Source organism: Squalius cephalus (assembly GCF_949319135.1).
Source record: "Squalius cephalus genome assembly, chromosome: 15".
Lineage (NCBI taxonomy): Eukaryota > Metazoa > Chordata > Actinopteri > Cypriniformes > Leuciscidae > Squalius > Squalius cephalus.
Window position 1 is genome coordinate 4,172,406 of NC_137136.1, and position 23,181 is coordinate 4,195,586.

Below are 23,181 nucleotides of genomic sequence, written 5' to 3' on the forward strand. Positions count from 1 at the left end.
CATGTGCAGTGACCTTCATACATGATCCATGATGCATATTCATCTCCAATGACAGCTCCTTTAAATGACCTGCTGTTTATGTCCATCTCAAGCAGCAAATGCATGTATGGTACTGTATGCTTTTGTGTGTGTGAGTTTAAAGTCTCACCGAATCTACTTCTCCGGATCTGATCTGGCGACACAGGCCTCAGTTTCCTCTCTGATTTGATCCCCTCCAGAATGCGCTCGTGCAGACTGGGAGGACGTTCGGCCTGCGGCTTGAGCTTTCGCTCCGCCACCTGAAATCACACGTAGATATCATGAAGTATTTTGGGAGAGAGGAAAGCTGCATTGTGTCTGGTGTTGTCTAATTCACACAATTCCTTGATTGAATCATGCATTAAAACACAGGCATTAAAGTTCCCTGTCGCAGATCATGGAGGACATTAACAGGGGCTTGTGGTAAAAACGCCACCAAAATGAACAAACCCCCAATTTCAAGATACGGGGTAAAAAATTGCATCAAAGATTTATTTTTACTTTTTTTTTTTTGCAGCGTTAAGCATTATAACCAATCACACACATATTTATCATGAATTAAAAGGCCAATCAGAGGCGAAATCTGCTAAAAACGCTGGAGTTTGTTTCAGTGCACACACTCACTAACTGAATTCTGCACTCTTGTGAATCCTCTCATCTTAAACAAAGCACAGATATGACGCAAGTAAAAGATTTATTGTAGCGCAGCCAGCTTCATTTATTATAACGGGACTTTTTGTGAGCATGCAGAAATCGCACTGAACGTAATTCATGAACTGTGATGGGGAACGTTCTTTGCCTGCTTTCTATATATAATCTGGATAACCATTTTGTTTTTCATGCTCCGCAGATAACCATTGTGAAGTCTTGATTTTGTAGTGTGTAAAACGCAATGAACTACTCCCTAAATGCTTCTCAATTAGTTTAGTCTGTGAAGCCTACAAGAATCCTACATCCCTTTTCCCCAAACACAAAAACTTGTTTAAATGTATTCTATTAATCAACATTAATAATCATTATTACAATATCAAGGGCAATTGCTTAGTAAAAACTTACAATAACAGTTAAAAGTATTGCAAAAAGTTTCAGTTTCATTTTATAGATTGAAAACAGCTTTGATATTATGCATCATCTAAAACATCATCTCTTCAAACGCTATTGGTCTTCAGGATTTAAATATAGTGACGGTACATATTATAGTGACAATTTTTTTTTTTTTTTTACTTGAATCCCTGAAAACATTGCAGATGGACAGCACATGCAAATGAATGCTGCCATCAGTGCATGCAATTCATTGTTAGTGAACTCTCTCCTATGTTTTTAAGTAGTGAATAAGGATCACTCACAGGGTTGAGGGGGGGTCTGGACCTGATAAAATCAAGTATGACCTCATGAGCGCTCTTCTTTAACTTGGGTGGAATATCTCCATTCACCTGAGAAAGAAAGATAGAGAGAGACAGAGATCTGAACACACACATGCACAGAGCTAGCAGAGACTCATTCCAGCTGGACGCATCACTGAATCCCAATAAATAATACCAATGTAGTTTAGATGGTCTATGTTCATCAACTAGCTATAGATATTCTATTTACAACTAGCAATTAATATGTTTTGAATGCAACTTCTGAAAATGTTTTTTTGCATCTTTGATAAGTTAATATTAAGTTTACTTGCCTCAAACTAATTTTTTGTGCAATACTTTTGTTGCATCAGTGTAGCTAAAAAAGTAAAGCAAGGCCTTTGATTCCCAGGGAATGCATGAACTTGATAAAAAGCATACCATGAATGCAATGTAAGTTGCTTTGGATAAAAGCGTCTGCCAAATGCATAAATGTAAATGTAATGAAAATGAAATCTGCATCCGATAGGTGTGTTGTGACAAATGTGGCGGTGTGTGTCCTGAACTCACCATGACCTTGCGTAGCTTGTAGCGTTTGGAGCGGATGTCGTCCATGAGCATCTCGTACGGCGTGAGCTGGAACTCGATTGGCATCGGGTTATACTGCCGTTCCTGAACCTTCTGCAACTTCACACCGTTCCTCAGATCTCGCATCAACTGCACCCAGAGCCACGTCTGACAACGGCACACATGCATCAATACGTTACACGCATTCTAATGGAATATTCCAGGGGTTTTTAAGCATAATATATTAATAAGTATAAGTAATCCTTTAAGGCAAGATGCTACAGGCAAAAACAGTGTTTTTCATGCACTGGAGATTTTGGGCAGTTTGGCTTTTCATAATGTGTCGCTTCAGACTCGTGGAAAGAAAACATCCAAAATACACATTTAAGTGTATTTTTTTGCATTTATCTATTTGTGTCTGTAGATATCTTTGAATGTAGCAAGTCAGAGATGTATTCTTTGCATTTGAATATTTAATTAGAGAATGCATAATTTGCATGTCTTTTTTTAGAAAACTTGTAATACAAAAAATGCTTGCTTCTTAATGGGACTGGGGATGTATGGTTATATTTACTAGTTACGTTTTTTTTTTACCTGTGGTGTCTTGCCTTAAACTAAATTGGATGAGGAATAAATAGAGGCAATCAAAAGTCTCCATTCTTTGAAGAGCAGATCACTTACCCAATCAGAATTCTGCAGCTCGTTTAGCTCTCTGCCAGGTGCGTCAGCAGCGTCTCCCTCCATCTTACGCAGGTTCTGTCCAATCAGAGGGAGACACAATACTTCAGACAGCAGCTGAGTTGAGCAGAACCTACTAGAATCTATAGATGCGATGTCACTGCAACTGTCTATTATTATTACACTCAACAATGTGATGAATCTCACAACACATGTTTCACCCCAAAATCAAAAGAATGAAAGAATGCCTGTTTTGAGAAACACTGAGATTTTTTTTGCATTGTGACATTATTTCCCTGTCAGTTAATGCCTTTTGCACATGCACCTTTGTTTTCTGGATGTTATGAATTTATAGGTGATGGAAAATAAAAGAATATATATATTTTCCCTTCAAGAAACAGAGAATAGGACAACAGAACTTGCTCATATTCACTAGCCATGCATGTTTAGTTTTGTCTGTACTACGCATCGTTTTATTTTAAGTCATTTCCCTCTGAGCCCAAATGGTGCCGTCATCATGGCCGTATCCCAGCTTTAGTTTGGAAATAAAAGGCTTTACAGCGCAGTAACAGTAAACCCTCATGGGAACGAGCACTGAGGGAGACGGTTTGTGAAGGCGGACCGGCTCGTCTCATCTTACACTCAAAACCCCATCAAAAGGTGCTGAAGAGCCACAGCAGACACAGATTTCCCTGTGAGAGGAATACAGTGGATGATGATCATGTGCTAAACAGAGGAGACGCTCAATGTGTGCCAACACAGAGAAGACATTATTAGCCTAAAGCACATAAACAATGCTGATACCAAGGCAGTTATATTTACAGAGTTACAGTAAATTTTGTTTTTCATGACTACTGTCCATCCTCTCTCAGGCGTTTTTTTTTTTCCTTTTCTTTTTCTACTGTGCCTTTAAGACTCTCACTTGCCAAACACCCTCTGTTCATGTGAAATGAAATCAACTGAGACAAAATAAAACAGTTTCCATCTCTTCCAGGTCTGGGTTTTATGTTTCCCTAAGACAGTTTTATATAAGCCATGTTATTTGCCTGATACATAATAAAGGGCACAATAAAAGCAGACATGGAAATGTCACCATAACGTCTAATGTCAAGAGTGTTTAACCGCCTGCAGTAAAACCAGCAGTGACTCTCCTCCACATATGACATCGTTACATTTATTCAATCACAAATCATGTTCTGAGACCAACAGCAAAAATGTCATACCTAACAAACCTGTTATTATGACTGGCAAAACTATTATTTTTGTAAACTGAAATAAAGCTGAAATAAAATAAAATATATCAGGGTTATCGTTACCTATAATTAAAACCATAAGAAATTATTTTCTTTACTTGAAATACATACATATATATATATATATATATATAGATTTGGTTGAATTTGAACAACTAAACCTAAATGAACTTAAACTCAATAAAAACTAACTGAAAAAACTAATGAAAAACATACAAAAACACACAACAAATTTTTACCAAAACTTTAACTAAAATTAAAATGAAAACAAAAAGTATAAAACTAACATTTAATTCAAAATATTAACAAAAAATACAATAGTATATAAATTATACTAATATAACACTGATATAAATCTTACATGGAAAACTAAAATGACTAACTGGAAATAAATAAAAACCAAAAATGAATCAAAACAAAAATGGAAGGAAAAATCAATTAAACCTAAATAGTAATATTTTGAAAAAATAAATAATAAAAATGACAAAAGCACATAAAATATTCATATAAAAATGAGAATAAAATAAAAACCTGAAAATATAAAAATAAAGCTGATTCAAATTATTACTAAAAACTATAATAGTATTTTAAATGACTATATATGTGTGTGTGTATTGTAATATGTTAGTATGTCTTTCGGGAGATTTTAACTCTCCTGCTAGGCTGTTGTTGAAAGTGACTTGCCTGATTAAATAAAGGTTAAAAAAATAATTAAAATAAATACAAATATTTTAAATAATACAAAAAAACACTGCCTCAGATATAAAAGTATGTCTACTGGGAAGAGAATGGGATGAATGTCCAGGTAAACCCAACATAACAAACAAGAAATGTGTCTTTATTTGGGAGGAAGTGTAACCTCTCACCTCTTTTGCGCTCTTGATCTTCTCCAGGAAGGTGCGCAGCTCTTTGGTTTCGGCGTAAAGCGCTCGACACACTGCCTGGTAGTGACTGGGAGCATCCGCTGGGGTGGACAGGTGAAGGGTGCACAGCTGGACACAGTCAACAGGGCAATTCACTCAGCTAGATTCACACTATAATGAAGTTCACATTCAATTATTCATCACAGGCCCGTGTTGGGAATTCACACAATGAAGGTTTGAACATGAGGACGGGTCAGAAGGAGACGCACTGATCCATACGAATGTCTCATAAATGAAATAAATGGACAGAAGGTGTGGTGAGTCACTCTTGGCTTCATACTGGCAGCAGTCTGTGCGTTTTGCAGCCCATTAGTGCAACAAAAACATCAACGTGGCACTTAAATATTTGTTCATAAATCCCCGCACTGTGACCAGATTATTTACCACAACAGATATGTGAAAGAAATCTGAGAATGAATGCATGTGTACCAGTGAAGATAGCTCAGCCCACACTGTAAGTTTGAGTGCATTGCATTGTGGGATACAGTATCTCAAGCGCTGGTTATATATGGCACATTTCACCCTGATATTCTATAAATAAATAAAATTAGCATACTGTTGATGTACTGCAGAAATTGCACAAGCAACCTACTGAGATCATGTGTAGGGCTGCAACAAATCCACCAAATGAAAATTATAATAAATTATTACAAAAATTGGCAGTAAAAAAGGCACTTTAAAGTAAAGAAAACACACACATATATAAGCACATTTATATATTTGCATTATGTATGCATTTTTATTATGTAAAAATGCAATAAATGCTGCTGTCGCCATTACAATTGTCACAACTTCAACAAAGTTTGTGCAAGAAATGAAGTGCAATCATTAAAAAATATGTTTTGTAAAAGTCAAATTTAGGTTTTAAAATGACCAACTTGAAATCCTTAATGAAACATTACGACTGACTTAAAAAAAAATATTTATATTGTATTATATATATTGTGTACAATATTTGCACACACACGCATAAATTAAACAGACTCCATTTTGCACATTCAATTTGCAAAAGGAGAGGACTTAAAATGTGATTAATCAATTATTCAAAGAAATAATTGATTATCAAAGAATTGTTAGTTGCAGCCCTAGTCATGTGACATCACTGTTGCATAATGTCTACTGTCACTTACTACTTTAAAAGAATCGTAGACAGTATATACAGTGTTCACTTCTTAGTAAGTAGTATGTTAGTATTCATATCAAACACAGTCAAACTCTATAGACTGTTGTTGCTCCCCACCTTGATGATGTCACGGTATCCGCGGATCCGGCAGGGGTGTGCGGGGTTCCCCTCCCGGTCATCCTCCTCTTCCTCAGTGGCGGCGTAGCCTTCGTCGGGGCAGGAGTCGCTCTCTGCGTCGCACACATTGGTCATGAGGTCGATGAGCTGCTCGAGCGGCGGGCTCAGCTCTCGCTCCTCGTTCTCTTTCAGCCCGTAATCCAGAGCCTTGTAGATCCTGATGCCCAGAGACTCGATCACCTGCAGCACAAACACTCATTAAAGGCCCCATATTGTCAAAACTGAAATTTCCCGGCTTTTTTCATGATTACAGAGGTCTAGGGGCGATGAAATTACCATATAAGTTTCAAAACAGTCGATCCACAGACAAATGCACACAGCCTGCGTAAAGTAGCTGTGCCTTTTCACGAGCCGTTGTGACTTCCGTATAAACGTGATGTCAGAACTACTCAGTCACCGCCTTCAGTCACCACCCCCACCAATGGTGGGTCACTCAGAAAACAACAGGCCAATCAGAAGAGAGGCTCATGAATATTAAGCAGACGGGCCAAAATCGACCTGTTCTTGGCAGAGCTCCTGAGAAAGAAGCTGTAAAAATATATTGAGATGGTTTATATATTCTTAAGGACATCAAAACCTAAAATAAAACTTCAGAAAGGTGTACAATATGGGACCTTTAATCACTATGTTTGTCTTGTTTTTCAGTCTGAACATGATTCAAACAAGATGCATTTACTTGCGTTATATCGAGGCTTGTTTCAGAAAATATAACTTCTTGACAATGGTTTCAGGAACTTTCTAGGTATTTTAGTGCATTGGAAGGATGTTGTCTACGTGGGAAGAGCACTTTACTACTGAAGTAGGGATATTTGAGACACAAGAAACAGATAGGGCTGATGTAAAACCTCAAACACAAAAGTAAACTAAATACTATTCGTGCCACAAGAACCTTGATGGCTCCAACAACAGCAGATCAGTCAATCCTGGGGCTGAACGGCACGGTGAAACTCTCTCTGTGACCTGATATGCCGAAACTAGTCAGTCTACTTGCATTGTTTAAGGCCTGTTACAATAGCTGTAAACTAGTCATCAATGAAAACCTGTAAGGGTTTCTAATAACACACATACAGCAGTGGTTCTCAACCTGTGTTTAATATAGTGTGGATTGTGTTTCCTTTTACTTTTGTTCATTGTTTTTGATGATGATTTCACATCACATTACTGTCAGATTTAAGCCAAAATACTGTAGCGTTTGACAGGATTCACAACCTTTGACATCAACAACAAAATATATTTTCTTCTCGCTTGTATGAGAGGATAATCAGAGCAGTTTTTTGGGCTGTGACCCACCAGTTGAGACCCACTAGATATAGAGAACAGAGATGAGGTCTATTTGGTCACATTACTAAATGACTGTTATGAGGCTGATTAATGTAAAAATCAGCTGCCAATTTAACAGTCCTTTTTTCTTTCAATTTTACACTGAAACAGTTACATTTGCATTGCAGAATACACACAATCCTGCACCATTAATTCAGGGTCTAAATATTGTGAAATTCTGTTACAATTTAAAACAGCTATATATTTTAAATGTAATTTATTTCTGTGATCAAAGCTGAATTTCCAGTCACATGATCCTTCAGAAATCATTCTAATATGCTGATTTGCTGCTCAAGAAACATTTCTGATTATTATCAATGTTGAAAACAGTTGTGCCGCTTCATATTTTTGTGGAAACTTTTTTTGTTTTTCAGGATTCTTGAGTAATTGTTTCAATACTGGCTAGTATAAGAGAGATTCACTTTTCTATAGTTCTGATGGTGTTTTTGATAATATTCACATACACTGCAAAAAATGCTTTTCTTAGTAGGCTATTTTTGTCTTGTTTCCAGTCCAAATATCTAAAAATTCTTAAATCAAGATGCATTTACTAGATGAGTAAAATGACATAAGATACTAATCTTGACAAAAATACTAAATAAGACAAGCGTTTTTTGCATTATACCAATGAGCATCACAAACAAATTAGAAGAGGTTCTCAACTCTTGAACCCCTCAGGTCCACGTTGAGAACCCCTGGTTTAGGGTACTTTACACAACAATGATGTACTAAAAACAGAAAAGTTTTCCTTTGTGTTTTTTTTCATACTGACGCCAGTGTTGTCAAAATAATCCCCGTTCACACGGATCCACGAAACGACTAAAAACGCTGTATTATACTGCCAGGCCAGTAGTTGGCGATATCACTTTGTAAAGAAACACTACACGCCTATAGACTGAACACGTAATACGCATACGCATGACATCACCGGTTGCACGAATTTGCGTTTTTGTAGTTTACGCAGAGACGATAATGGTATCGTTTTCAAAAATCTGCAATTTGAAACCCGTTTTCAAAAGTTTGTGTTTTCAGGCCCCTAATACGCCGTTGTCGTGTAATTGAACGGCCAAAATGCATAAAAGTTTTTAGTTGAAAACAGTGTCGTGCCCTTAGAATATAATAAAGATGTTACTTTGTGGGTTTTAAGTTTTCCACATGACTTAATGGTAAAATCTGCTGCCCTTAGAAGACTGGAGATCAAAAGTCATATAACTCATAATTTACATTTGACAGACTCTTTTATACAGAGCAAACGTTCATGCATTCCCTGGGAATCAAACCCATGACCTTGGCATTGAGCTCCATGAATTTACTGTTTGAGCTGCATGAATACAGCAGCTTCCGTCCAGTCATAAAGAGCGCTTTGTTATTAATCTCTGTGATTATTAGACCCAAACATTTACTGCCAGATTCTTAAAATGAATTTCATCCAGAATGCATGAGCCTGCAGTGAAGTGGACAACACACTCCTTCACTGTGATGTCTAGCAGCCAATTATCTTCACAAATAAAAGCAGTGGGTAACAATAGCTTCAGTTTAAAAACTGAACATTAACCCTGAGAATCTCATAAAGAAAATAAGTGCCCATGACCACGACTGAGGTAATGAAGAGCAACTGATGTTTTGTCTAAACATGATAATAACCAAAAGCACAGACTTCATGGATCTCAGTCCAGCCAGGGCCAGTTGCATAAACATAGCCAGTAAGACTGAGTCTTAAGAACTAGTCTGACCAACTAGAAATTAGTTAGTCCAATCTACCTTTTTAACTTGTAAGACTAGTCTAAGCAGTTTATACAACTGGCAGGTCTAACTTCATCTGGCCTTCGTACATATAACTGCATCTAGTCCAATGAATGTCAAATAATCGAGTATAACAAAGTAAAATACAAGGAGCATCAACATGAGCAAACAACAATACACTAGCCTGGAAATCCAGACCTAAATCTGACAGATTAATGGTCTGGCGTCGACTAATGACAAATCGCCCAGCTCGAGGGGCGGCACCAAGCATGCATTTGAAAATCTCACTGCACACAATTGGATGACACTACGACCAATCACAACAATAAACCCCATACGCTTAGCTACCAGCGGAGCTAACTGGTAGATTAGACTCTTGCCGTATCCGATCGGCAAAACAGCAAAAACGTCCTTCTTGCAAAGTAACGATTCGAGCGGCGTCTTCTGTTCCTGTTTTAGATAAAAAGCCAAGACTAACTGGTTGATTGTAAGTGGCCAAAGCCGTTTCAAACAACTGGAATTCATCCATAGCCATCTTGCAATGTTTACTAATGACTTCGACGTCACAGCGTTGTCATCATCTTTAGCTCGCCTCTGGCTCGCCTATATCAGATAACCCAATGTGATTGGTGCAGCTCAGATCGAGGGGCATATTTAATGAGCATCATTACTCGACACCAGTGTAACTCGCTGAGCAAATTCAACTTGTGCTCTCGCGAGAACTCTGGATTACCAGGGTAACAATACACACCTACAGGGCTATAAAATCGACATGAAATCAAAATTGACAATATAAATCAATATTTTTTTTTATGGAATATAGCTGTATTTATTATTAATTATTTATCCGTGCACATCATTTTTATTTATTTATGTGCCTCGTAATCTTTAATCAAAATAACTTCCTCTTCTTCTTCTTCGAGAGCTGGGCAAACCTGTCACTCACATGAGATCAACCAATAGCAAACCACAACCATCCAATCAATTCCCCACTGACAAAATAAAGCCCCGCCCTACATTTGTTCTTGTTCGAGAAGCTGATTGCTCAGATATATATGGCACAATAGAGGAAAAAGATGATCGCAACTTCCGTTTCATGCCGACTTTAATTTACACTGTACACAAACAACTAGTCTATCACATCTGCATAAAGTTTGATCCAGTTCATCCAGATTATTCTTGAAAGTACTGCCAACTAAAACAGACAGAGAAATTAAATGCAATTTAAGACAGAAAATACACAGTTCTGCTTGTGGATTAAATATCTTGGAAACAACTTTGAACACTTCTTTCAGTCTGTTAGAGCTCTGCAACGGGAACTCATCGCTTCTGGAAAGCTGCTTAACAAGGATTTGACTATGGAGTGAGTCTCATATACACATACTGTAAAATGAGTTTGCTGTAGACTGCAAATCTGTCTGTGTGCGTTTGTGTCCTTATCCACCGGCATGCAGTGCTAGACCTGTCAGTGCTTCTCTCGGGGACAGTTAATCCCAAAGTCATTTCACTCAGAGGCCATCTTTGAAACGCCTCTCGGGCATGCAAGTGCAGCTCCTATCTTTTTGAATGGGGAAACATCAAATTCTCCAAAACTGTTCGCCAAGTTTAAGATTAAATTTCATATTTGAAATCACCAATGAAATCTGACAACTACTTTCTCATAAATGTTGTTTCTAAACGCTCGAATCATGACAGAAAACGACATTTTTCAGGCTTGATCAAGCGAATGCGCATGCGCAGTGGAATTTGCATATAAAGCAACGTTTCTATCCCATGTGTTCAAGAGAACAAAATCGTCACTTGCTGGGAAATTGCCGAAAAACATCTGTAATAAAAACTGAAGTTGCTGCAATCGGGGACTTTTATCCTACCTCATAAATGACTTGCCTCGGAAAGCACAGATGAAACCCAATAAACACTGTCATGTTATCTTGCGTTCGGATGCCTGGTGTTTGGGAACGCAATCATGTGAGACACTCCTGGGAGGTCATTATACCCCACCATTGTGACTACAGACTTTGGTTCGGGCATTTCAGAATGATCAAACCAATATTTGAGATGCTGTGCAATGAAATGTGCCGCTGGTTAGTCCACTTATCCAATCACATCTTCTGTTGAGGCAAAGTCACGTGATTTTTTCTGTTGCACATCGAGGGATTTATTCAGTAAATGTTTCCATCATAGTTTATGTGCATAAATAATCCGATAACAATCTTTTATGTGCATTTTTAGAATTTATGCACATCTTGGCATTTCTATCCCGTGGGTTTTTTTTTATGCAATATCCCAAATGTGTATAAAAAAAGGTGGATGGAAAGATACATTAGCTAATGAGATTTGCTGAATAATCAATAGCCTATATATTAGCAATTTTTGTTTGCATGAGTTCCATATAAAGAGAAAATAAACAAATGAGATTAATAAGAACCTTTTATTCGCACATTTTGATGAATGTTCAGCAAACAAGTTCTGTATCATGAACAATTGGTCATTGACTCATAGCGACTGAATTAAGTCGAGTTAAATGCATGTTTAAATAATAGTCAAGTGAAAGTCCGTCACAGTCAGCTCTAGTCGATCTACTGAACACATCATAAACCTGAAAGGTCAAAGATTCTTGGGATGCAAACAGTGATCTGTCGGGTCTATATGTCTCTAATTGGCCTTTAAAATGTCACCAGCTGATGACATCAAATTAAAAATGAACTTGTGGACTGACAAGCCGGTCAAGAGAGCAGAAAACATCTGCAGGAGATACTGTGTTAATAGAGCTTATTCATTTCACTATTAAACTATTAGAAATGTTTATGTTATAAAATATAAAAACCAGATTTCTAATTTATTTCATTTCTAATCTAATTTGAAGCACTATAATTACTTACTAAAAATAAATTAAACCTAAAAATTAATATTTAAAAACAATGTAGATTACCTCACAAAACTACTGAGAGAGATTTGGTGAATATTTACTTACTACATAGTAACTTCTCTCTAGAAAGACAATAAAAGTGGAAAAATTTGGTCAAAAATGCACATTTACACACAAACTGACCACAACTTTCAGATCCCATCTTTAATTTTTAGCTCAACTTTCATGGAATAGAGTGCACAGGATTGTGGGATATCAAAGGCAGTGAAGGATACATACATCCAGGGCCTAAAATGAACCCTCGCCAAGCGCCAAATGCGAGTAAAAATCGCCAGTTGGCCGGTAACATTTTTATGAATTCTAACAATGCAAAATTGAGAGAACATGAACGTGAATGATGCTCAGGACGTTATGTTAACGGGGCAGTGTTGCATCATCATGAAAGTTTAAGCCTTGCCAAAAGAAATATTCAAGCTCAAGAAGACGCAAAAGGGAATCTTAATTCGTTACTTGTGCGCTGTGTGGGAAGTTTTCTGTGCGCAAACATCCAGGGCACAAATAGTGAATCGAGCTCTCTTTTACGCCTTCTTGCGCTTGAACAGACATATTAATCCTTGTAAACATAGTCGGCAATGTCTTAACTGAACGTTGAGAAATAAAACGTGTATCAGTGTACAGGATCCATGCATCAGCTCTTAAAGTCACGGTAGCCTAATAAACCTGCCGCTGTCTGTTTTTAATGTTAATCAAACAAGAAAAGACAAAGAACAATCACTCACTGCTCTTGACTGAATAACTTTTGTAACTTTAATAAGAATTAACATAAGTTTCATGGCTGGTAAAAAATGATTTATGACCGGTAAATTTTGTTAAGCCACCGGCCATTGAGCAGGTGTGGCAAAAAGTTAGTTTTAGGCCCTATCTATACTACCCTTTAAAAATCAATCAAATGAAGGTATCTCAGTAGACAGGATAAACACGATTATTGGATTCGGATGTGTCCTGTTGCCTCTACCTCCATATCCTGCCTTTGGAGGCTGTATTTTTCAGATTTCGGACACAGACTAAATCACACTCAAAACCCTTTAACAACTATGTAGCAATGCCCTCCACAACACCATAGCAACCACATAGCAACAGCTGGAGAAGAATTTCCACATGTTACTTATCCATGTCAAGACTGAACGATCAAACACATTTGCACTCGTTACTGCACATCACTCACCTGTGTTGATGATCGGATCGGATTACGCACACCTGTGGGAGAACAGAAGAGAGGACAGTCAGGGACAGATAAATAAAAAAACAGTAGTTGACTGGACAATCTGCAATGCTTTGTTCTTACATAAAACACCCTGAAGGCGGCAAATGTGATGCACATATTCTTTATGCATCTGATGACTGTTGCTTTACTGACAACTTAATGTCAGTCGGCTTTGATTGAACATGCAAACACATGATAATGATTCTGAAATCCACTTAGTCTCAGGACAAGGCAAAGTCAGCAAAGAAACGGATCTCTCCGCTGTTATTCTGCAGTCGACAGCGAACGAGGAACACATTTGCCACCGGAACTTTTGACAAAGCAACTCTGCCTTCAACCTGCTTTCTCCACAAGACATATCGATCTTCTTGACACCATTTAAGCAATGACAGTAGCATTTATTAAAAGGTAAACTGAACATCTCTCCTCTGGGATTATCACAAATGAGATCTCTTTGATATTTCAATAGACAGCAAAGAGAACAAATGGAGACTGTATAGAGACCAGATGTTTCTCTTGAGAAAAGACTAATCTTGCATGTGTCTGTTGTAGTTTCAGAAGAGATCTTAACTCTGAGCTCAGATCTGCCAAGATAACAAAATCTGCAATGAAATGTTCATACATTTCTCATCAAATGATCTATACTCTTACCTATTGACTCAACTAATGAGAAAGAGCAATAATGTAATCCTCTGGAATGGTAACAAATATGTTCATCATTTAAACTGTGGATAAGCTGCACAGTGAACACATTTCATTATTATCAGCAGCACTTAGACATGTGAAGCGATTAAAGCATTGGGGATATCGCATTCGCAAGGCCTTTAAATGAGTTTGAACTAAAAAGATATTAACCTCATTCTCCATTCACAGGTGCTTAGCTTTCAGACATCATTTCAGTATCACTGATACTATTACAGCTTTTATTCATATTTTGAATGTATTTTTATTAGGGCTGTCAAAAGATTAATCGCGATTAATCGCATCCAAAATAAAAGTTTGTTTTTAATAATATATGTGTGTGTACGGTGTATAATTAAATTTGTATATATAAATACACACACATGCATGTATATATTTAAGAAAAATGTGTTATTTATATATAATTTTTTTTATATTTATATATAATATAAACTATATAAATATATATACAGTATATGTATGCAAATATTTCTTAAATATATATGCATATGTGTGTATTTATATATACAAAATAATTATACACCGTACACACACATATATTATGTAAACACAAACTTTTATTTTGGATGCGATTAATCGCGATTAATCTTTTGACAGCCCTAATTTTTATATTTTTCATTTTAAAGTTTTTAGAAATTTTTTATTTTAAATATGTCTATATAGTTTTTATTAAGTTATATTACATTTTTTGTGTTTGTTATTTTAGTACATCAAGGTAAACTAAATGAAAATGAGAAATGCTACCTTGGCAACAAGCTGAAATAAAATAAGTTTATGTATAAAATATATCTGACATAGCATACATAATTCATTTGACCCAATTTTATACTCAAATGAACATGAATTCTTTTGCAATATTTACAAAAAGAATATGAATATGGAATTTCACAGGCCCTGAGCATTATTTTGTGTTTATCAGTGCATCAGGGAGCATCAATAACAGTAAACAACAGTGACTGTGAGCATTTATGTATGCTTAATTTAACCTTTCTTGTGTTTATTTTAGACTCATGCATGTTTTCAATTTAGCAAAGGCCTTTAGTAAAGGCCTATTTCACAATCACATTCGTTCTGTTACATAACAGATCAGTGATGTAAAAAAAAACTAAAAATGCAAAAATTACAGAAATTAGAAATATAAGATATTAGGAGCATGACACAATTGCAAAACATTTCACATGCAAATTTGCATATAAGGTGATCACTCAATATTGTGTATTTTGTGATGCAGAACACTAAGGATAAAATGCAAAGATTTTCCAAACCATATGCACCCAAATGCATGACAAGTAACACCAATTATGTACATAAATGTACATGCCTATGTATGTAATGGATGCAAAAGGTGTTGAATGATTTGTCACCTGATCTGTCTCCGGAATGTAACCGTAACCGCACCGCTCCATCTTTATAAATCCTCACATCTCCCGGTCCTCCGGTACCAGCAGAGCCACTGGAACCGTCCTTGTTCTCCAGAAAAGAGCGGCAGCACTGGTAACACACAGCCCACGCCTGCTCCTCGTTGATGGGCTGCTTGTATAGATGTAAAATCTCATCCAGGGACAGCTCATCTTCATCCTCTCTGTCCATGATGGGATGCGCATCCTCCTCCTCCTCCTCTATCAGCTTGTGTCCGTCATCTTCTTCATCATCATCTCTCCTGCGGGCCATCGTCTCATCCTTCCCCGCAGAGAGAAGAGAGAGCTGGAGATGAATGCACCTGCGCTCGGTGTGTGTGATGCTGTTGCTGCTCTCTGCTGTTTCTTTCTGCATCACAAACGTGAAGAAGGCGAACTACGTCAAACGGGGATGTCAAAGTAGGCGGGGCTCAAAAAATAAGTGTAGGCTACATTTAAAATAAAAATTTGAATGAAAAATATGGCACAACTATGAGCATGAGTACGAATAATGCTTGTACAATAATTTACCATACAGGTAAATTATACATATTATAATATATAGGCCTATATATAGTATAATATATAGTAAAATATATTGATATAATATATTAATATATCATAAAAACGTATATATATATACATTATATAAAGAATACATTTTTCTTAATATTGAAGCACACGGAGGTCACGTGTTATCTGTTCCTTATCTCAACGCTGGCCAGAATGGGCCAATCAGAGTCATTTGTGATCACTCAAGGATGTCATTACTAAATAAATGTGTAAAAGTTTCATTTAATGTCATTTAAAGAATTATAGGATACCTTTTAGACAATAAAATAATACAAAAAGTGCGGAGAATTGAATGTGGCTCAATCATAGACTGTAAAAAATAATATGGGATTCGGCTATCTGAGCCTTTTAGCGCCCCTTGTGGTAAAACAAATATGACACAAAGAAATCGAGTGGCAATGTTCGATATTCTTTACATTTTCATACCGTTTTGAGAATCAAAATACATATTAATAATCCGAATTATATAATATATTGATACATGTTCACATCCAGTTGTTTTAAAAGCATTCTGCTTGTCTTTGAGGATCACGCAGCATCTCATATATTCACTGATCGAAAACAGAAAATGTTTTTATATGGATGCTTTGAATTACAATTTTCATGTTCAATTGCAGTCATTATTTGTGGTTTGTTTTGGAAAAACTGGCCCGCGTTGGCGTTGTTTTGCCACCAGAGGGTGATACGCAAACATTTCTTTACACACTTTCTCAGTTGATCACTTTACCAGCGAAATCCTGATCTGTTAAATGAATATTTCCATAACTTCAAACAGTCCGTTGATGAAATATATTTGACGGCGTCCTCCTCGAAAGATTCATCTTAGTGGCTGTTGCTCAAACGTTCAAAAATGATGCGTAATTAATATTTATGAGGTAAGTGTTTACCCAAGTTTGATTGGCTAATTCACTAACAGACTCTCTCAACGGCTCTGTTTGTTTGAAATCAGGTGGGCGGGCCTACGTCGCATTACGTATTTAATATTCATAAGCCAGTCATTCTCTACACTCTGTGCTGCTCATGCGCAGTGTGAGTTAAAGCTTCAAAACAATGGCGGTAGACGGTTTGACCATAACAGAGCAATGGATCAGAGAGAAACTGAACCTTCAACACAGTTGCTTAGGTAAACAAAAATATATAGTTATTTACATTATATAGTCTAATGTATAACTAATCATTTAAATAATTTATTGCAGCGGATGTGCGATCATTGACTCTTCCAGGAACATATGAAGGGAAAATCTTTCATTTAGGAACATCCCTAAAAAACTTTGTGCGTCTGAAAACATTGGACCTTTCACATAATGCACTGGTTACAGTTCAGGTGAAAATCAACATGTTTAAATAAATATTAATATAGTTTTCAACATCAACAATTAGTCATCTGCTTTTGTTACACTTTATAACTTCCTTATTAATTCATTAACATTATAATAACATTATGGTATATTATAGAAACATCAGTAGCTAATGTTGATAATGTATTCAAATATATATATATATTATTGTTGTCAAATTGATTAATCATGATTAATCACATCTAACATAAACATTTGTTTTTATAATATGTGTGTGTATATATATATATATATATATATATATATATACACGTGTGTGTGTAAATAAAGTGAATTCTAAAAATTCTAAAACTAAAAGTAACTGTAAAAGTACTTGTTATTAGCAACCACTGACAGTAAATCTAAACGTACAGAAAGGTGAACACTGTTGCATATCTGTCATGCTGATATTTGCAGGGGATTGAGCATTTGGAAATGCTGGAGAGACTGAATCTGTACTTCAACAGACTGGCGTCTCTACAGGACGTCTTTTCCCTGCACAAGCTGCAGAATCTGAAGGAACTGGACTTACGGCTGAATCCTGTGGTCAAGAGACACCCGCACTACCGTTTGTACCTGGTCCATGCAATGACCAAACTCCGCAAACTCGGTACATCCTCTCTTTTCTCTGTGTTTCTGTGTCGGGATTCCCAAATCAAGCAAATCAATGTTTTGACTGTGTAAATGTTGTTTCTCTCTCTGTTATAGATGATTATCCAGTGCGAGACAGAGAAAGAAGGGCGGCTCTCATGCATTTCTCATCAGAGGCAAATCTAGACACTAATCATAAGAAACATGTTTTAATACAAGACACAACTTGCAGGTATTTGCAGTGTTGTTAACCAAAAGTAAAACTATTCAAAAGTTAGTTTTCAGAGGTCATTGATAAAGCCACTGTTTTGCAGAAGTAGTGAGCTCAGAATAAAAGCGATGCAGAAGGTGATGAAGACGCTGGCGCTTCTGGACGGGAATGAGGAAGCTGCACTCAATGATGTTTCTAGCAAGATCTGGAATAGCAAGAGACCTCCAACTCTCTCCGTCCGCTCTGAGAACGAGTGCAGTCCTCATCTGGTACAGGGTAAATACTGCACACTTACCACACTCTATATATAACTTGCTTTATCAGTATAGTCTGCTGCAGCTGAAAGACAAACACTATTTATTTCCAATATATAGTTATTATAGTAATATTTAATACATCACCCAGCCATACAGAGAAATAATATATACAAATCGCATACCAGTGCTTTACCATGTTTAATGCATGAGAGTAAAACTTTACTGTTTGTGTACATATAGTCTATGCTTGTAATTGGCAATTGTTTCTCTCTCTCTCTCTCTCTCTCTCTCTCTCTCTCTCTCTCTCTCTCTCTCTCTCTCTCTTTCTTTTTTTTTTATAGAAAATCCATCTGAATCTGATATCATACATTTAATCAATGATTCTGATTGTGAAAGGTTGCCAAAACAAAATCAGGTGCATCTACTATTATTATTAGCAATTACTATTTCAGCTATCATATATATATATATATTTAATTTAATTTGATTATTTATTTATTTAATTGTCTGTCATGTAGGAATCTGTTCCCAAGGGCTCTGGTTATAAGAATGGTGAATATTTTTTGTTATTCCACTTTTGTTGTACAAGTGATTTGCTGTTTAACCTTTTACTGTACAGGGGTTTGACAATGAAACTGAAACACTGGCCAATATAGTGTTGTAGGTTTCACGCCTATATATGTGTGTGTATCTCCACTGATTTACATTCATCAGTAAGAGCCGAGTGTGAAGGTTGAATTAGCAGAGCAATAGCGCAGCTGTACATGAAATATTGCAATCTGCACAACATAATGGGAGACAATTCAGAGTTCAAAAGAGGACAAATTGTTGATGCGTGTGTCGCTGGTTCATCTGTGATCAGGACAGCAAGTCTTTGTGTATCGAGAGGTATAATATCCAGGGTAATGTCGGCATTAAACCACAGAGGACGGACCACATCCAACAGGAGTAACTGTCGACCCAAGAGGAAGCTTCTGACAGAGATGTCCAGATACTAACCCGGATTATATCCAAAAAACATGAAATCACAGCTTCCCAACTCACTGTCCCTGGGCTGTGGACAATGTGAAACACGTATCATTCTCTGATGAGTCTTTCCCACATCTGTGTGAGTTACGGTGTGGAGAAACCCTAAAGAGTCTGAACACCCGGACTGTTGCTGCCCTGAGTGAAGCACGGGTGGATCAGTGATGGTTTGAGCTGCAATATCATGACAATCCTGACTGTGTTTGATGGACACGTCACTGCTGAGGACTACCGAAACATTCTGGAGGATCATGAACACCGGATGTTCAAACCGTGTATCAGCATGATAATACACAGAGCAAGACTGGAGACAGAAGGGTTTGATGAAGATGAAAGGGAAGTTGAACATCTCCCATGTTCTGCACAGTCACCAGATCTGAAGATTATTGAGGAGCGAAACGTTTTCCTCCACCAGCATCATATAGTGACCTGGACACTGTTCTGGAAGAGAAATATACTACATAATACCCCTGATTGTGAAGGACTTCTATCTGTCATTCCCAAGATGAACTGATGTTGTATTGATGCAAAAGGAGGCCCTCACCATACTAAGAAATAATGGTGATCTAAAACCATGTGTTTCACATTCATAGTCCGACCCCTGCACTCAGTATTGTCAATATTGCTGTGGAATCATCTTTTCTTTTTTTGGGATTTACAGCATTAGAGGCTCCCGTTCGTTCTCAGAGAGTCAGGTTTGTGAGCCCCATCGTGGAGAGCCGTCATTCAGCCAGGAGTCTGACTCGCGCTACAGTTCGAGGAGAACACGTCTTCACACCGCATCCTACAGACACGCGGTCAGCTCCACAGGGTACTTCAACACTAGTCTAAGTTTAGTTCCAGACTATTCACTTTTAAATGAATTAAATAAGCGATTTAACATATTACAATTATTTTTCTCTGTGACTAAAAGTTTTTGTTCCTCTATTTTAAGTCGCTTTGGATAAAAGCATCTGCTAAATGCATAAATGTTAATGTAAATAGAAATAATTCACATTATTTCGTTGCAGAACATGATTGCACAGCCAATAAATGGCGAAACCAACATCAAGACAGAGCAAATCCAGTCGTGCATCCTCCCAGATTAACTTACCAGATCCCAGGAACCTCATATAGAAGCCCATCGGTGTCAGAGAGCAGACGCAAACCCCGGAAGGTCAGTAACTGACCCGACTGATGGGGCAGTGAACCCGAGGAGTCAGTCCTAGAGCTCCTCCTGTCCGACTTTAGGGAAAAATCGGGTCTATTGGAGACGTCAAAATAGATTTTTTAGATCACCACAGACACAGTACAATCCACATGAGATAATCTCACAGTATAACAAGCAGCTGTGCAAAATATGATACACCGCCAGTTTATCTCTTTTAATTATTTTTATAACTGTATCCACTGTACGTGTGACTGACTGTATTCTTCCTTTCGACTCTAAACTGAACTCAAATGGCACTGAGAATTGGTTAAGAGCAAAATAAGATACACCGGTGTTTTGCCAGATGAGAAGTTTATTCTATGTAGCATCTTTTTTACTACTTTAATTCATTTTACTCTAATTCGTTTTATAACTGTATAATTTATCTCTTTTAATTCCTTTTATAACTGTTTTAATTCCCCTTGCTTTTATTTTGTGCTTATTTTCTATGCAAAGCACTTTGAATTGCCATAGTGTGAAATTTTAATTCATTTTGAATAACTTTTTAAAATTATTTTTATTCCTTTCTATGTAAAGCACTTTGATTTGCCATAGTGTATGAAATGTGCTTTATAAATAAACTTGCCTTGCCTAACGGTCTCTGTTTTTCTAAGATGCAACTCTTCAAAAACACAAACAGACCTGACTGTTCACTTTTTCATTGATGTGAATCAGGGTGTGTACAGGAAGCCTATGGAGTTGCTCCTCAGCATGATGGAGGAGCTCTGGTCTGGGAAGGAGGAGAGTCAACAAAACAGGATGTTCCTCAGTAAGTGATCCTCTCCGTAAAAGACCAGTCCATATAACTGGTAAACTATTCCCACTAATCCAGTGCTTTCTGTCGGTGATGTCCAGTGAAGATGGTTCAGATCCTCAGCATGATGGAGCAGGATGTTTCGGGAGGAGAGCAGGAGATCCAAACTCTTAAAGAGACGCTCAAAGCCTTGAACGCTCGGAATAAACTACAGGAAACACAACATCAGTCTGAGATTGAAGAACTGACACTTCAGCTTCAGCAGGCGAAGGAGTCCATCGTAAGATTATTTCAACAGACGTTTGTCTTAAAGGGGTCCTGTTATGCTTTTTCACATTTTCAGCTTTCTTTAGTGTGTAACAAAGTCCCTCCAGCGAGAGTTATTCTCTCTGTCAGTGTCGCTGTTTCTGAGTTAATATCTTTCCTTCTCAACCTGTTTATTTTTTTCTTTTTGTGACCCTGATGCCCCAATGAGAATTTAGCAATTTCTGTAGTATGGCATCCTTCTGCATTTAATATAATACATTTTTACATTTAATATAATACATTTTTGACTCTTCGATGCGAGTTAAACCCCTTTTTTTGCCCATTTTACCTGTTTTTACAGGGTAGTACCACGTGGATGGGAATATCCATATGGAAATTAGATGCGAAATGAGGTTATGCATAGTAAAACTAGTTTTATTCATGAGGCCCTTGGTGTTTTTTGTCCGTTTTTGTCCTTTTGGAAGTAAATAATGACGAGAGCTTTAATTTTTCATTCTTCACGCCTCATATTTCTGCACTTGTCTTTAATGCAGGCTTCTCTTAATGAGCAGCTGAAGAATGTGCTGGAGGAAAATGTGTCTTTACAGAAACAGGTTATCAAAGTAGAAAAGAAGCTGCTGTCCTCTCACCTGAAGAAAACACCACACACGGAGAGCAGAGGTTAGTACCTTAAAAAATGAGAGTTGTTGAAATAAAACGGGTTCGATAATGTTTGTGCTGGTGTTTTTTTAGGAGAGCAGTCAGTCCCTGAGGAGATGAACGAGAAAAGACACTCAAGTCAAGATGGAGACGGAGCGAATGACCCGCATGAGAGCTACAGGTGGGTGTCAAGGTGATCCGAATGCAACACAGCTGTAAAACCACAAAAATTGTGTTCATTTCTTTTTCTTTTTGCAGGTCTTTGATAGCCAGAAATGAGCGTTTGCTGCAGCAGTTGGAAGAGGCTCTAATGAGCTGATTGGTGCAAATGAAGAAAGTGCTTCCAATAGACTGTGTGACATCTGCATTTATAGAGAAAGTTTTAATTTATTCTAAATCTGTCCTTTGAAAGATGTTGATACCTCTTTTTGTAAAAGCCTTTTGTTTTATAAAGAGTCTCAGCATGTTCTCTGTATATTCCTACATCCAATAATCAATCACATATTCACATCTTATGTGCAAATGTGTTTGTTCGACGAAATGTGTTTTGTATATACAGACCTTTCCTTTGAGCTTTCATGTGGATAAATGAAATAAACGAGAACCAGACAGTTTGTTTTTTTATTCAATACGATGCTACAAAACACTTACACGTTAAAATCATTTTACCATCACTATATGACATGCATATCAGGATACTGTAGAACATTAAAAAACATTATTTAAAAAATATGACAGTATTGTTCCTCAAAATGGATGGTTAACAGTATTTGGCATTAAGCACACAAAACATTAAAATCGTACGTTAAATACGTCAACATGTATACTTATTTGTGGTTTATTATCATAAATATGAGTCCCTTTCTGAGCAGAACCTGCAGGAGAGCTTGACATTTATGATCCGTAGCCACTTTTCTTATCTGAAAATAGATGTTCTGTAGAAGAATACGTCTGTACACTCTC

The 23,181-nt window shown here is 37.0% G+C and overlaps 2 protein-coding genes across 5 annotated transcripts in view; one reads left to right on the forward strand and one right to left on the reverse strand.

The window, feature by feature from the left end:
- Positions 1 to 15,778, reverse strand: part of spire1b (spire-type actin nucleation factor 1b) — a 29,733-nt gene extending 13,955 nt beyond the window's left edge. For both annotated transcript variants that reach the window (XM_079895374.1, XM_079895373.1), the window contains exons 1-8: positions 15,342 to 15,778; positions 13,237 to 13,268; positions 6,020 to 6,259; positions 4,723 to 4,848; positions 2,607 to 2,681; positions 1,929 to 2,093; positions 1,365 to 1,451; positions 149 to 278 (exon numbers count right to left, since the gene is read on the reverse strand). In XM_079895374.1, the coding sequence (XP_079751500.1) occupies positions 149 to 278; positions 1,365 to 1,451; positions 1,929 to 2,093; positions 2,607 to 2,681; positions 4,723 to 4,848; positions 6,020 to 6,259; positions 13,237 to 13,268; positions 15,342 to 15,750 (1,264 nt within the window). In that variant the 5' untranslated portion in view covers positions 15,751 to 15,778. The remainder of the gene's footprint in view (positions 1 to 148; positions 279 to 1,364; positions 1,452 to 1,928; positions 2,094 to 2,606; positions 2,682 to 4,722; positions 4,849 to 6,019; positions 6,260 to 13,236; positions 13,269 to 15,341) is intronic.
- A 1,180-nt stretch (positions 15,779 to 16,958) lies between these two features.
- Positions 16,959 to 22,832, forward strand: cep72 (centrosomal protein 72). 3 transcript variants are annotated; one of them, XM_079895541.1, is made up of 14 exons: positions 16,959 to 17,070; positions 17,144 to 17,271; positions 17,702 to 17,894; positions 17,993 to 18,107; positions 18,190 to 18,362; positions 18,685 to 18,758; positions 18,862 to 18,895; positions 20,031 to 20,180; positions 20,380 to 20,525; positions 21,234 to 21,327; positions 21,414 to 21,592; positions 22,113 to 22,239; positions 22,312 to 22,399; positions 22,477 to 22,832. In XM_079895541.1, the coding sequence occupies exons 1-14, from the start codon at positions 16,998 to 17,000 to the stop codon at positions 22,535 to 22,537; spliced, it is 1,635 nt and encodes a 544-aa protein (XP_079751667.1). In that variant the 5' UTR covers positions 16,959 to 16,997; the 3' UTR covers positions 22,538 to 22,832. The 3 variants fall into 3 exon arrangements, with proteins under 3 accessions (XP_079751667.1, XP_079751668.1, XP_079751669.1); XM_079895543.1 differs by lacking the exon at positions 17,144 to 17,271 and having other exon boundaries at positions 16,979 to 17,070; XM_079895542.1 differs by lacking the exons at positions 18,685 to 18,758; positions 18,862 to 18,895 and having other exon boundaries at positions 16,977 to 17,070.
- Positions 22,833 to 23,181: the final 349 nt, after the last annotated feature.